A 16,462-nucleotide genomic window follows, 5' to 3' on the forward strand; every position below is an offset into this window, starting at 1 on the left:
TTGTGGAGGCAGGCTGCTGTGCTCGTCGGTCAGCTATCAGCTCAGCTTGTGGCTAATCAGCGCTCCCCCTGTGGGAGTGCACTGACCACCAGGGGACAGCTCCTGCATTGAGCGTCTTCTCCCTGGTGGTCAGTGTGCATTATAGTGACCGGTTGATTCACCATTCGGTTGATTTGCATATTACGCTTTTATTATATAGGGTATGCTCTTTGGCTATGGGAGTTGTGTGCGTTTTATAAGTTCAGAATCAGCACAGTGCCTGGCCTACATAGGAAATCAGTTAGTGTTGGTAGAATGAATAAATGAATATGAAAGAGAACAACAGAGGCAGAAAATAGGTACAAAAGAGAAAGAAAACTGCGGACACAAAACTTTGCAAGCTGATTGTCATATCTCATATTTCATGGCTCAGCTCTCTATTCCAGTTCATTTGAAAATGGTCTTTCATCCAAAAAAGGCAACTTTTGAAAGTGCTCAATTCTTTACACAATAAATGCAATTTTTCTAACCTCTTAAATCTTGCCAAGTGAGTAGGCATGGATATTATTGTTTTTCTTGAGATCCAGGAATGAATTCTTTTTTAAAAAACAGTACAATTTAACCCCTGTTATAGAGTTACATGACCCAGAAAATTTTAAGTTGCTTCAAGTACTTAAATGTAAATAAATTCTTATCTAAATCACTCAATTATCATTCAACAAGAAAAATGTATACAAACTAGGAAAGTATTTAGAAGAGTAGTCGTAGAATCTTTGATCTAAAACAAACATGTCAAACTCAAAAGGTTAACACAGGCCAAATAAATGAGGCATGCAGCCCGGGAGTTTGACCTGCTTGGTCTAAAATTTCCACTCCTGAGAGCAGCACACCAACAGATAAGAATGTCATTCAGAATGGCTCATTAGAGAGAAAGCAGGCAGAAAATGCCTGGCACATAAGGGATGTTTGACATAGTTTTTGTCTTATATCTAGACCAAAGGAAAACCTGGATTTACTGCTAAACTCTTAAATCATGTCTTCAATATGTAACTGTGGAAAAGTTGAGTATGTGATTTTTTTAAAAATGTTTTTATTTATTTTTAGAGAGAGAGGAAGGGAGGGAGATAGAGAGATAGAAACATCTATGAGAAACATCATTGATTGGCTGCCTCCTGCATGCCCTCTACCTGGGATCAAGCCTGCAACCCAGGCATTTGCCCTGACTGGGAACCTCTTGGTTCATGGGTTGACGCTCAACCACTGAGCCACACCAGCCGGGCAAGTTGAGTATGTTTTTTTGTATGCATAAATAATAGTCTTAAACTACCTTTCAGTTATAACATGCAGTCATCACTCTACGATTTAAAAATTTAAATGAAAAGTAGTCAATGGAATTGAAGACAGTGCATGGTAGCCAGTCTAATAAAACATTAAGGAACGAATTCATGTTCCCAAGAGTGTCTATCTACAGATACAGAAGCTGTTCTTAGTTTCCGATGGACATTCTGTTTGCGCATCTCAAAACACAAAGGGCACTGACATACGCATACCACAGTTTTTCCCTTTAAAGAGAGGTGCAACTATCCACACAGGCAAGACAAGGTTTCACATTTTAAATATGGTTTCCATTTGAAATCAAATTCCTTACAACGAGAACATGTCTTTACCATTGGCAAAGGGAGTCCCCTAGGAAAAAAAAAAGTAAACAGATGGCTGAGAAAGATCACCCACATGCTGCACACAGATCTTGAGGAGGCATTTCTAAGAATGAAGTGGCACTTCCCAGCCTGGGCCACTGCCCACCAGGATCCTTATTTAACCCACAGAAAAGAGCGTTTATACCTCCAGCCAAGCAGAACCCCAGCTTCCTTTGCCCAGTTCCCTCCCAGTAACCCAGACTAGTTTTCAACTCTCCCCAAGATTCCAAAAGAAGCTAAGCACCAACCGCTTGAGACAGATAATCCTCTAATAAATCAGTGTTCGATGATCAGCCCTGAACTAACATCTTCCCATCGAAACGGGCTGTTAAGCCCCAGCTACGCATATTAAGCATTCAATTTAATGTATGACACACATCTGTTCCACTTTCTCAGCGAGCAGAAGTTTCAAGATAACTTAAATCCCAGACTTAATCAAGGAGAAAAAAATTCTTGGCAGTGTTTAAAGCTGGTTTTTAAAATATAATCCAAATGAGAGCGGGAGAGACCATTTTGCTGTAACTAATGAGATTACATAATACCTAAATCAAATCTGTAAAAATTACCTGAGCAGAAGCACTGCCTCTTTCAACGGAGTCTATTTATCTTTCCTTTGGTTGCACCAACCTTTACCAAAGACCTTTACCTAGAGCTGGCCCAAAGCATCAAAATAAAAACAAAAATAAATCTTCTGCAAACCCCGTAACTTAACCCCTCAGTGCCCAGAGGCCTGAAGAGCAAAACTCACAGATTTGTCCTTGACAAGGAGAGCACAGCACTGAATTCCCGCCATCAGCATCTTGTGGGGGTTCCAGGCCACAGAATCAGCTCTGTTATGTAAAACAAAAACAAGGACAAGGTGGGGGGGCGGGGGGGGGCAGGGGGCATTAGTCTCTACCGGAGGAAAGAATACTACCATCGGCAGCATGCCGGGAGCCGGTCCATGCTTGCTGTTTCAAGGGACCTGGCATATATGGCATACTGTTCTTAATATGTTTGCTCACCTTCTTGGCACTGTGTTTTAACCAAGGTCTCCTCTCTGAGAAAGGTTGTTTCCCCAGGTAGGGATCTTCCCCTGAAGTTAGGGAGGGAATAAAACCCCTCAACTAAGTGCCAGGTGGGTAATTAATCACTTTAACTATGAACAATCATGCTTAAGCTACATAATCTTTACTCCCTGGAATGGAGATAAGAAACGCCCTAACCTTTGTAATAGAGATTGATAGGATTGAATCAACTGGTATAAATACAGATGTAACAAGACAGCAACAGACAGAACTCAGAAGACAGAACGAAGAGAGACGGAACCTAGGCACAGAACCTACACAGAACGTTCTCTAGAGACAGAAGAACTTCGCTGGAGAGAACATGGCAAAAGATCCTGGACTGAACCTGACTACAAAAATTGGCAAGAGAACCTGACTATAGAACCTGGCTGGATAACCTGGACAGAACCTGGCTGGAGAACCTAGCAAGAGAACATGGACACAGACCCTGGCAGGCGATCCTAAGCAGAACTTCGCTGGAGATCCAGACCAGAACTTGGCTGGAGATCCTGGCTGGAGATCCTGGCTAGGCTGCTGATCAACTGAACACTGTCTCCGTGTCATTCCTTCTTCGCCAACTCCGTCTACACCTTTGGGGACCCCTGGACCTGCTGGGGTTGGACCCCGGCATCTGGCGCCCGAACAGGGACCCCTAGGTAAGCCCCACTCTCGGGATGGATAGGACTCCACCGTAGGAAGACGGTGGATAGCCTTCGCCGACTCCGTCCACACCTTTGGGAACCCCTGGAACAGGATTCCCTTAGGTAAGCCCCCCCCATTGAGAACCCCACACTCGGGACGGATAGGACTCCACCAGAGTACTGCAGACCCCCCTATAGAGGATAAGTAGGGTAAGAAGGTGGATAGTACAGAACTTAGATTGAGAAGATGTGCCATATTGAGTCCAAAGAAAGACTCTGTATTGATCTTTAGATTAAGAAGATGTGCCATACTGAGTCTAAAGAAATAAGACTCTGTATTGATCTTTTAACACATATGCTTGCTAGCAGAGGAATTAAGGTTACTCCCAGTCAGACAGAACGTTTTATACAAGAAGCATGTCCATGCTTTTCTGAGGAAGGAAAGGTAAATGTAAAGGCATGGGAGGAGGTAGGCCCAAGGAGCCTTATCCTTAACCCCACTGCAGCCTTTCCACCCCGGGAAAGTGCAGGATTGGCAAGCTCTCCCTGGGGTGATAGGTCAGGACTCAGGTAATAGAGGAAAGCGCCAATCCTACTCTTAAAATGGATACAAGAGAGCATTTGGGTTTTTTTCTTTTTAATGCCTCCTTTTAAAAAATAAAAAAGGGGGAATTTGCCGGGAGCCGGTCCATGCTTGCTGTTTCAAGGGACCTGGCATATATGGCATACTGTTCTTAATATGTTTGCTCACCTTCTTGGCACTGTGTTTTAACCAAGGTCTCCTCTCTGAGAAAGGTTGTTTCCCCAGGTAGGGATCTTCCCCTGAAGTTAGGGAGGGAATAAAACCCCTCAACTAAGTGCCAGGTGGGTAATTAATCACTTTAACTATGAACAATCATGCTTAAGCTACATAATCTTTACTCCCTGGAATGGAGATAAGAAACGCCCTAACCTTTGTAATAGAGATTGATAGGATTGAATCAACTGGTATAAATACAGATGTAACAAGACAGCAACAGACAGAACTCAGAAGACAGAACGAAGAGAGACGGAACCTAGGCACAGAACCTACACAGAACGTTCTCTAGAGACAGAAGAACTTCGCTGGAGAGAACATGGCAAAAGATCCTGGACTGAACCTGACTACAAAAATTGGCAAGAGAACCTGACTATAGAACCTGGCTGGATAACCTGGACAGAACCTGGCTGGAGAACCTAGCAAGAGAACATGGACACAGACCCTGGCAGGAGATCCTAAGCAGAACTTCGCTGGAGATCCAGACCAGAACTTGGCTGGAGATCCTGGCTGGAGATCCTGGCTAGGCTGCTGATCAACTGAACACTGTCTCCGTGTCATTCCTTCTTCGCCAACTCCGTCTACACCTTTGGGGACCCCTGGACCTGCTGGGGTTGGACCCCGGCATCTGGCGCCCGAACAGGGACCCCTAGGTAAGCCCCACTCTCGGGATGGATAGGACTCCACCGTAGGAAGACGGTGGATAGCCTTCGCCGACTCCGTCCACACCTTTGGGAACCCCTGGAACAGGATTCCCTTAGGTAAGCCCCCCCCATTGAGAACCCCACACTCGGGACGGATAGGACTCCACCAGAGTACTGCAGACCCCCCTATAGAGGATAAGTAGGGTAAGAAGGTGGATAGTACAGAACTTAGATTGAGAAGATGTGCCATATTGAGTCCAAAGAAAGACTCTGTATTGATCTTTAGATTAAGAAGATGTGCCATACTGAGTCTAAAGAAATAAGACTCTGTATTGATCTTTTAACACATATGCTTGCTAGCAGAGGAATTAAGGTTACTCCCAGTCAGACAGAACGTTTTATACAAGAAGCATGTCCATGCTTTTCTGAGGAAGGAAAGGTAAATGTAAAGGCATGGGAGGAGGTAGGCCCAAGGAGCCTTATCCTTAACCCCACTGCAGCCTTTCCACCCCGGGAAAGTGCAGGATTGGCAAGCTCTCCCTGGGGTGATAGGTCAGGACTCAGGTAATAGAGGAAAGCGCCAATCCTACTCTTAAAATGGATACAAGAGAGCATTTGGGTTTTTTTCTTTTTAATGCCTCCTTTTAAAAAATAAAAAAGGGGGAATTTGCCGGGAGCCGGTCCATGCTTGCTGTTTCAAGGGACCTGGCATATATGGCATACTGTTCTTAATATGTTTGCTCACCTTCTTGGCACTATGTGTTTTAACCAAGGTCTCTGAGAAAGGTTGTTTCCCCAGGTAGGGATTTTCCCCTGAAGTTAGGGAGGGAATAAAACCTCTTAACTAAGTGCCAGGTGGGTAATTAATCACTTTAACTACGAACAATCATGCTTAAGCTACATAATCTTTACTCCCTGGAATGGAGATAAGAAACGCCCTAACCTTTGTAATAGAGATTGGTAGGATTGAATCAACTGGTATAAATACAGATGTAGTAAGACAGCAAGACACAGAACTTAGAACACAGAACCAAGAGAGACAGAACCTAGGCACAGAACCTACACAGAACGTTCTCTAGAGACAGAAGAACTTCGCTGGAGAGAACATGGCAAAAGTTCCTGGACAGAAACTGGCCTCAGAACCTAGAGACAGAACCTAGCGAGAGAACATGGCAAAAGATCCTGGACTGAACCTGACTACAGAAATTGGCAAGAGAACCCGACTAGAACCTGGTGACTGAACCTGGCTGGAGAACCTGGACAGAACCTGGCTGGAGAACCTAGCAAGAGAACATGGACACAGGGCCTGGCTGGAGATCCAAACCAGAACTTCACTGGAGATCCTAAGCAGAACTTCGCTGGAGATCCAGACCAGAACTTGGCTGGAGATCCTGGCTGGAGATCCTGGCTAGGCTGCTGATCAACTGAACACTGTCTCCACGTCATTCTTTCTTCGCCGACTCCGTCCACACCTTTGGGGACCCCTGGACCCGCTGGGGTTGGACCCCAGCAGCAGCACACACACGTTCAGTACTCATACCCAAGGTAGTACTCAATGGGATTCCTTGTTGAAGTAGTCTAGGGCAGTAGTCAGCAAACTCATTAGTCAACAGAGCCAAATATCAACAGTACAACGATTGAAATTTCTTTTGAGAGCCAAATTTTTTAAACCTAAACTATATAGGTAGGTACATTGTCATTAACTTAATTAGGGTACTCCTAAGGCCTAGGAAGAGCCACACTCAAGGGGCCAAAGAGCTGCATGTGGCTCGTGCACCGCAGTTTACCGACCACTGGTCTAGGGAATTTGGAGTTTTGGGTTTTTTTTCTTTGAATAAAGCAATTACGTTGTTTCTCTGTCTATTTTCAGAATGTCATGTAAGTGGGAAAAATCCAGAGAGATTCCCATGCCTCGACCAAAGGTGCTGCGTGTGGGGAGCGACATTTACCTGTGGATGCCATGCAGAAGCCGGCGGTGCTTCCTGGACATCAAAGCCGAGCCACCCCAAGAAGCCTGTTGAGAAAAGTGTATAACCAAAACCAATGTTATCTCAGTGTTATCTGTTCACCAGCCAACTGCCCCAGAAAACCCCGAGGGACAACCTCAACCTGCCTTGCTACTTTGTTTTAAGTCCATGCTAACCAATTTGTATGCCAAGAAAAATTGATTACTGTCTCTGCCAAGGCAATCAGAGCCTCGTCACGACAGAGGGCTCCCTATGGACTCTTAGGGTGTACGTTCACACATCTTACAAAGAAATTGGCATATTAACTTGTTGAGCTGTGTGGGATCCAAAAGGTTTAAAAGACACAGTCTATACCTTCTCAAATCTTAGAATCTAAAGTAGTCAATATAACCTTACAACACCAAGATTCTATCATACCCAAGGCACCAATGCTGATAACGAGTCAGGAACGAAGGCCTGGCATTCTATCTAATAAACGTGGCACGTGCTTAACAAGGTGGGTAGAAGGGAATATAGGAATTCATAGCCAACTACCTTCAGCTAGGAGGAAATAGATCCTATGATTGAAAAATTAGATCTTTTCAGCCAAATAGCTTTCAGGTATATTTACGAGTCAAAAATGTGAGAGAAAGGAAAAACCTGGGATTTAAGGAAGTTATTCATTGCAAAGGTAAATATGAGCAAAGGAGCAGGGAACTAAGAATAAGGAGAGGAAAGAAAATCCCATAGTCAATAAGTCTAGAAAGGAGGGAGGAAGCATCAATGTGAGGAATAAGAAAGTCAGTTTGGTTCCTGAAATTGAGCAAACTTCTCAGTTTAATGTGTAGGGCAGTGAAGGGCGATTGCAGTGAGGAAACATGAGGAGATTGTCTTGGGCTATGTCGAATGCTCTCCAAGGCTATTTCACTGCACAACATTGCACTGAGAATGGAATTATTATCACTTCAAATTTTCATAGAAAAAAACTAAGGTTCAGAGGTGGTAGGTAGACTGCCCAAGGTCTCACAGGTAATAAAAACCAGATCTGGGAGCCAGAGCTCATCCTCTCTTCACAATAGCATCATAACCAGGGAAGGTGACCAGTTTGCCAAATGGTAGAGTGCAGCATGGATAATTGAGGGTGATGGAAGTATTATAGGCAGGAGGCGAGTTTAGGAACTGCCTAGGATGTAGACTACCCTATTTTAGGCTATAGAATTTAAAAAGATGATGCATACCCAGTATCATGTGGAAAGAGGGGCAGGGTTTTGTGTACCACAGATGTGGAAGGTGACAGAAATGAGACATCTCCATGATCCTCAGACTATCGCAAAAGCTGAGCACGTTGGTGGACAATAAGGCATGGCTTTAAATTGCACCTATGAACAGCTCTCTCATTTAGGGCTGGAATACAGTGACTGTGTCACCTAAAGTGCACAATTTAAGAAGGCACACACTCTCAGCGTTGGGCTCTTACATGGCCCTAAGAGTGAATCCCTTCTTATCTTGAGTCCTAGGAACCTTATTTGTGTCACCTTAATTCCATCCCTGTTTGCATGGACTAGGACAGTGGTCGGCAAACTGCGGCTCGCGAGCCACATGCGGCTCTTTGGCACCTTGAGTGTGGCCACGAAGTTTCGATCGCACTGTACGTGAGTGCCCGCACATGGTATTTTGTGGAAGAGCCACACTCAAGGGGCCAAAGTTTGCCGACCACTGGACTAGTGTCTCCAATACGCCCACAGGGTTCCCAAAGGTCTGTGAACAGGGGGTGGTATGCATGCAAATCCCAAAGATTCCCAGTTACAGTACCGATGACTTCTGTCTTCGGGTTGTCAGTCAAGCCCCTCTTGCTGCACTCTTCCCCACGGGCTTTCCTGAGGGACCATGTCTGACTAAGGCTGAGATACAGAGACAACTGCCTTCAGCATCTAAGAAAACTGTATCCTGGCCTACTAACTGAGGATCCCCAATTCAGATTTTGAGATCTTTACTTTCACAAACCTTAAGATGACTCACCTATTACGTTCTCTCACTTCCATTACACACCCTGAACACCGAGTTGCCTACTTTTTTTCTCAATCCTTTTATCCCCAACTTCACTGAGAACCTACCAGTGACAGTTATGAGAAGGATTAAGAGTAAGACTCAGACACACCCATTTACGCTCTTATTCTTTCCACCTGCCTCACCTAGGATGCACTCCTTTGTGTCTCCTACACTACCTTCTGTCTCCTCTCCTTCCCCCAAAAGTAAACAATATTCTCCCAATCCTAGTGAGCTGGATTAAAGTTTTCAAGTCACATGCATTCTTTCAAGGTGTGGTACACTGGTTTACAGAGTGGTCAGGCGGGTAAGGAACAACTCATCCACAAACGTATTCCTCAAAAAAAGCTGGAAGGAGAAAAACAACACCGCTAGTGTTATGCCTACTTCTGTTTGTGCAATGTTCTAAATCCTAACTCCAAAACTTGCAAAAACAACAAACAAATCGCCTACAGAATGAAGGAGCTTGGTTTTCCATCTCAATAAGGACTATCATTTATTGAGCTATTACTATATGTTAGGCACCACAGTTAGCATTTTACTTGCATATTTTCTTTAATTACTTAGGTCATAAGTAGGCCCAATCCTAAAAGGAAGGTGGGTGGAGGCAGGGGTAGAATTGAGACACAGCAGCATGTAAAGCCCATGATGTGAAATATAATGTTTACTACCCTGCTGGGACTTGGAATGAAGAGTGGGTGGGAGATGCAGGAAGCTTTGCTGGGAGTGTGAGGCTTTGCAGCAGCCACAGCCTCTGTTTCGGAGAAGAGCTGGGCCAGCCCTGACATCCTGGCCTCCCACCCACAGGCAGAGGCTAGGAGAATAATTTGCTGTCACGGAAGATGAATAGAACTGGAGGCAAAAAATGTCAACAAGACTAGGTTTTTATTATTCAGTTGTTTAAAAATGTATTGTAATTAACCAAATTTAAGACACTATCAAATGTGAGACTCATCATTTTTGGTTACCACTGATAAAGAAAAGAATGGTATCAACATACCAATTCCAGACATGTGAAAAATGTAAAAAAAAATATTTCTCAGAATTAATAAATTTTAGTATATATGCAGGGCAACTCTTTTTGTTTGTTTGTTGTTGTTGTTGTTTTGCAAAACCCAAAAGAATAAGAAATCAGAATTTCATTTTTTTAAAAAAAGAAAGTAAATACCAGTTTTTAATAATTTAAAGTATCTTTAAAACACTCTTTAGAAAATTTCCGACAGGTAAATGTAATTAAGGCAACTTTGGTAACTTTTTATCTTTAAAATGAATAAACTCTGCGTGGTATAAAAAGGTAGAATAGCAACAGATTCAATGTCTGCAATACTAAAGAATGGGGGATCACTGCCTCTATGTTGGAGCTAATTTCTATAATAGGCCAGACAAACTGCTGTCAAATTTACTCTAATGCTACAGGCATTCATTACATGCAAACATAATAATTTGCGTGGCTTACATATTTCCTTTTAGGAAGTGTTTCCTTCCAAAATTCAACCTTTCATTTTTAGAAAACCTGGTGAGGTTTTTATTCATACTTGTAAATCACAGTTCTCTCTAAGCCCCATAAGTCTCTTAATATCATTTCCAATTTAGACACTGCTGTAGTTACTGTTTTATATAAACTACACAATCCATATTTGATGTTTTTTTATGAGAGTAGAATTTTCAAGTATACATGCTAATGTATTTCCCCCCTCATTTCCACAGTTACAGAAGTACTTACTTCCATATTATCTTTTAGGACATAATGTATTATTATGCTTCTAAGTCTATAAAAATCAATAGGATAGAAGTTGAAATGTAAACAGATACAAGTATTACAATTCCACTTAAAGAAGTCACAAATAACCTACCTGAAATATTGCCATTGACATACTAATAGAGCCTGTAACTCTAGTGGGTTTATGTCACTGCTGCTTTTACCGTACATTAGCATGCATCTAATTAAAGCCTTGAGTTGCTGAAAAATCTCTCCCCATCATATCATAGATGCTTTACTTTGAAGGCATAAAACCATCCAAACTATAAAATTCTGTGTAGGGACAGCCTCCCAATGCTCAGCTACCTTCCTTTCAGCAAGTCAAAAATATTATGCTTTCTTTTTTTCTGATAAAGAGGCTATGAGCCACTCACTTACCAGAGGAAGGCTCCCTAAAGTTTCATCAATATGTTCAACTCCTGATTTCACACACACACACACACACACACACACACACACACACACACAAAGAAAACGCTCAACAAGCATTTATAACTGCCTGAATTCAACCTTTTAACTTTAGATAAATATAATTTTAAGAATGACCTTTAATTAAGGAAGAAATTATTATAACTCCAAGACTTACAAACTTAATTAGAAAAAAAAGGCCAATCCTTTCAGTGTAAAAGTTATGAAAAATGTAAAGTATCCCAGTCCCTCTCAAATAATTATCTATAGCAGATCTAGATAAAACCTGCTTTAATTAGAGCATGAAATTACATAGGGAAGCTTGTTACCTTTATTGGCTGATTGGTATCATATAATTTTAAGGCTAGAAGATGCTTTACAGACTACACCAGCCATTTCCCTCTTTACAAATGAAGACGCCAAAGCCCAGAGGGCTGAGGTCACAGTGACAAAGGAGGCCAATTCAAATCCAAAGTCTCCTGACTAGATAGGCCAGAATGTGTCCCTTCACCATGCTGCTCAATGACAGTAGATTCAAAGGACCAGAGAAAAGGGTTCATGGGGAAAGCGGGAATAAAATGGGATCCAGAAAACGGAAACAAAATTCACATCAAGTCTTAGCCTACCCTTCTTTATACCTTAGAAAAAAAGACATATCTATTTCCTCCAATTCGAAATGTAAATAAAAGCTGGGGACCTCACATCTAGTTTCTGAGAAAATGAAAGATTTCCCACCAAAGCTGCAAAAAGACTAGAAAGCTAAGCAGATGTGTACATACAGATGAACTTACATCCACGTGAAGCCAGAGGCCATGCCTCTCGCAGACATCAGCTATTTCATCCAGCGGATCAAACGCGCCCAACACCGTTGTACCCGAGGTGGCACAGACAAGAAACGGTGCTGCTCCCTGTGAAAAGGACCCATGCGTGAGAACTGTCACCATCACCTCTAAGTTTACCCTGTAATAGGTTGGTACATTATAAAGGTTCTAACATATCCAGAAATGTATTTAGTTCTTGGAGATGATCACTGCTTCAGTGACTGTTTCTAAGCTTTTTCACTATACAATAGTTTTGTATTATAAATAGATTAAGATAAAAGAAAAGGCTACAATAGTAGTCCTTTGTCCCAACTCAATATTTTTAGTTTCATTTTCTTTCTATAGCCTTTTCTGTTCGTTGCTTTCCTAGATAGAAAGTAAATAACCTCATCCCCATTGGCAAACTGGCATTATGTAGGATTCCTAACTCCTCGGGGAGATTCATTGGGCCTCCAGAATGCCAATGCTGTTACCCTTCTCCAAAATAAAAAGGGCTGTTTGGAAGACAAACAGTCAGCTCCAGGGACAGAGCACGCAGGCCTGTGGGCTTGCGTATGAGCAGTTACAAAACAGAGTGTGTGCTCAGGTACAAACTCGGCAAGGTAACCTCACTGGGATCCACTCTCCAAAACAGGTGCTGCAACAGAGAAGTGTGGTAGAATGTGCTAGAAGAGAGAAGCTGCATAGCTTCTACGGTGATTATTCCTCCTCATCTAGCTGATGGCTGTATCTTGAGGAGTGAACAGGTGCCCGAAGGAAATGGAGAGAAAGGGAGGATGTGGGACACATGTAGAGATGAGTGGTAATCCCAGCCAACCAAACCAGCACCTTGGCCCTGTAAGGGAGTTCATGGCAATTAGGTAGAGGATAGACAGTCTGTGAGTTTGTTTTTCATGGATCATCCCAGCATGTCAGCAGAGAAATGTTACTGCTGTGGAAGTGCCTTAGAGGAAAAACTTTCAGACAGAGGTAGGTGGGGATGGGGGGGGGTGGGGGGGGAGAAGGGGAGTGTAAGGAGAAGCCTACTATTCTAGCACCTGAGGAGTAAGTGACAAGAACATTTATTGCCCATTAAGTTCATTCTTACCTCCGTTTAGGATGGAATCATTTTTTCCTTAGTTTTATTTTCAAGTGCAGGTGGTTCTTACAAAATAAGTTTACATCCCATTTTATTGTTGTGGGTTCTAACCAGACTCACTCCAATCTAGCTGACCATTGACAGAGATATCATTTCTTAATGGAAAGGAGGGCAGAGCAAGGGCACTTAGTCCACATCTCAAAGTAACGGTACACAATGAATCCATTTGCCATTTAGGCAGAAGGTTGTGATACTTATAACCTAGTCCAGTGGTCGGCAAACTCATTAGTCAACAGAGCCAAATATCAACAGTACAACGATTGAAATTTCTTTTGAGAGCCAAATTTTTTAAACTTAAACTATATAGGTAGGTACATTGTTATTAACTTAATTAGGGTACTCCCAAGGCTTAGGAAGAGCCGCACTCAAGGGGCCAAAGAGCCTCATGAGGCTCACGAGCCGCAGTTTGCTGACCACGGACCTAGTCCATCCACCCAAACTTCTCAGAGTGAGACCAGGAGGTGACAGAGTCCCTGGGGACCATGGGCTTTGAGAATTCTTCCCTTCACTCATGTACCAACAGATCATACCTTTATCAGGGCAGAGAACTAAAGGAAATGGGACCAGGTTTATATCAATCATCAAAAGCAATAGAAAAAGTAATTTACTAAAGCCATTTACGTTGTCTTTAATGGTTGAGCTTTGCCTCATAAACTATATGACATCCTGACAGTGGTGAGAAAACACCTATGCAAGCTATCATAGCGTATTAATGACTTTTTCTCACCTTTTTAATAATCTAGCTATAAATATCAGTCCCTGAAATTAAACTTTTGCCATCTGGATTTAACCTTCCAGATTTTTCCTTTCACACATCTCATGCGATTAATAAGAAAATTCAGTGGAAACAGAATTGATGGTGTGCTGACAATATCCTGTTTTCCCTAAGAAATTTTGTCATTTCAAAAGTCATATGCAAAAATACTCCCAAATATTCAGTGGTTACACTAGTTTTATCTCTGCATAAGCACTTCAGAGCCTCGGACGCCTCTGTGGTTTTCAGCATCCAGCAAAGGTCACTGCTCAACAGATTTGTAATGGATTGTGGCTGGCCAGGGAATTGAAGCCCAACAGAAAAAAAAAAAGTGGATGCACAATTTCCTACATCTGAAACAATCCAAGTTAAACGCTTAAAACAGAGCAACTAGGTCTGAAGCTATTGAGAAAAAATAACCTAGTCATCGGGTATTATTATCTCAGAACGGATGTGAGGTTTGTCCTTGGTGGGTCCCGGCCCCCATTTTAGCTGACTTGAAAGAAAGCAGAGGAGACATACTGACTCTCACCCCATTGCCCTACTTTAAAATGTGCCTAAAGCAATTTTTACTTTTGAGAAACTTCTCTTTTCAGGTTCTCACCTTAAGACAAGGGCAGTTTCATGCATTTTAATTGTTAAAGCAAAGCAACATTTATGCGGTGAAGATAATAATGATTGCAGTGGGATAAAACCCATCGAATATACTAGAAAATGAGTTCCTAATGATACTTAATGATTTGACTATCTTTAGGGGATGCTAGGCAACTAACTCGCTCTTCTGAAAATTAGTAAATCAGGGGAAAGAAGAAAACGTGGATCCTGCCGTGTCTGTGAAAACTGTTTCCTTAGGGAAACCAGATAGGGATGAGGGAACATTTTTCCTTACAGTAGTATGCCTGCCAATAAATGGAGGAGGAACAAGAAAATAAATTAGAACATCAGCTACTGAAACAATGGGTCTAGACAAGGGTCGTCAATGGCAGGAAATCCATGAGGCGAGAGGAGGATGCAGAGCTCTCTAACAGGTGGGCTGACAATACCGGAACCCACCAATCAATGTTACCACAGAAAGAGACAAGAGATGCCTCCTCATGGAAGGACAAAATTTACCCACAAATAATCCCGCCAACATTTCCAATCTGAATCTCACCGAGTCTCAAGATCTAACTGTCAAATTACAAGAAATATAGAGAACAGATGGGTGGTGCAGAGGAGGGGAGCACTTGAGTCTCAAATGTGTGATGCAGTCTACATAATTCATAATGTGGAAAACTACCACACTAATGGATGTGGTTTCTTCAACAGATCAATTGTAAGAGTAAAAAAAAAAAAAAAAAAAAAAAAAGGAGGAGGGGGAGCTATAGCCTAGAAGAGATTTATATGATGAATCAATCAAATGCAACATATAGGCCTGTTATGAATCCTTATTGAAACAAACCAACTATTTTAAAAAAGGAATGGGAGAAATTTAAATATAGAGTGGATATTTGATGATATTAAGAAATTATTCCTTGAAATGGTATTACTGTTGTTTTTATTGATTTCAGAGAGGAAGGGAGAGGGAGCGAGAGATAGAAACATCAATGATGAGAGAGAATCATTGATTGGCTGCCTCCTGCACGTACCTACTTGAGAACAAGCTTTCATGGCTATAGTTCACAGGTGAACAAGGTGGTGGTAATCTAGAATTTTACCAAGAGGCAACGAAATCTGATCATCTCTACCACCAAACAACTTCAAGTCTACCCGCCATTGGAATGTTTTAAAAAATAAAGACAAATGTAGATCTAAGCAAATACATATGCAAAAAAGGCAAAAATTTTAAGTACAGTATTTTAAACCAAATATAATAACCTAGCATGCTCTGGATAAGGTGATTTTTATTAAAAAAATTAAACTATAAAGAGTAAAATAACAGAAATATAATATCAAAATTTTAAAAATTAAAAATAAGAGAACGCATTTTTTTTTTTAGAGTGTGCAATCCTATGAGGGAGAGATACATCCCAGGTCAGAAGCTGGGCTTTTCATTATTCAGCAGCCACACCTGACTTTGTTGCTACCTGCTGGAAAGTTACAGGAGAATAGTCTGAAGCCCCTTTTGCAATGAGGACTCTGCTGGGATCGGGAGGGAAGCAGTGAAGAAGTAGGTGCGCCTAAGCCAGCAGGTCCAAGAAGCAAGAGGGCTGGCACCAAGAAGGCAACATACCTCAAAAGCAGGTGTCAAGGCCAGCCCTCGCTAGGGTATCACAGGTGAGCATGGTCATGCCTTGCTTTCCCCAGTGACAGACATGTCAGCTTTAATACATCCTGGCAGCTGAGAGAGAACATTCTTCCAGAGCTGAAATATCAGACCCAGACTCAGTACAGGATGGTGGTTGTGAATGGACTTTGGGTAGAAGCAATCTGGGAGGATAGGTTGATCAGGATGTCAGGAGTCATTTTGAATGCAACAGAGACCATTGGTTTGGGCTGCAGAATTCTCAGAGTCAGGAGTTTTGTAGGAGAGTGGTTGTGGGGGCCCTGCTGGAGAGGCTGAGTTCACTATTTTTTTATGGTAATCTTTACCCAGAGGATGTTTTCTAATTGATTTTTAAAGGGAGTAGAAGGGAGGGAGGGAAAAAGAGGGAGGAAATGAGGGAGGGAGAGAGAGAGGGAGAGGGAGAGGGACAGGGAGAGGGACAGGGAGAGGGACAGGGACAGGGAGAGGGACAGGGAGAGGGAGAGAGAGATTGATTGATGTGAGAGAGAGATATCCATTGACTGCCTCCCTCACCATCTGGG

The 16,462-nt window shown here is 42.4% G+C and overlaps 1 protein-coding gene across 1 annotated transcript in view; it reads right to left on the minus strand.

The window, feature by feature from the left end:
* GADL1 (glutamate decarboxylase like 1) overlaps window positions 1-16,462 on the minus strand; it is a 126,742-nt gene that overhangs the window by 89,415 nt on the left and 20,865 nt on the right. The window contains exons 9-11 of the mRNA XM_036333842.1: window positions 11,754-11,870; window positions 6,753-6,817; window positions 2,425-2,506 (exon numbers count right to left, since the gene is read on the minus strand). Of these exons, the coding sequence (XP_036189735.1) occupies window positions 2,425-2,506; window positions 6,753-6,817; window positions 11,754-11,870 (264 nt within the window). The remainder of the gene's footprint in view (window positions 1-2,424; window positions 2,507-6,752; window positions 6,818-11,753; window positions 11,871-16,462) is intronic.

The sequence above is a fragment of the Myotis myotis genome, unplaced genomic scaffold (assembly GCF_014108235.1).
Source record: "Myotis myotis isolate mMyoMyo1 unplaced genomic scaffold, mMyoMyo1.p scaffold_m19_p_13, whole genome shotgun sequence".
In the NCBI taxonomy this organism is placed as follows: Eukaryota; Metazoa; Chordata; class Mammalia; order Chiroptera; family Vespertilionidae; genus Myotis; species Myotis myotis.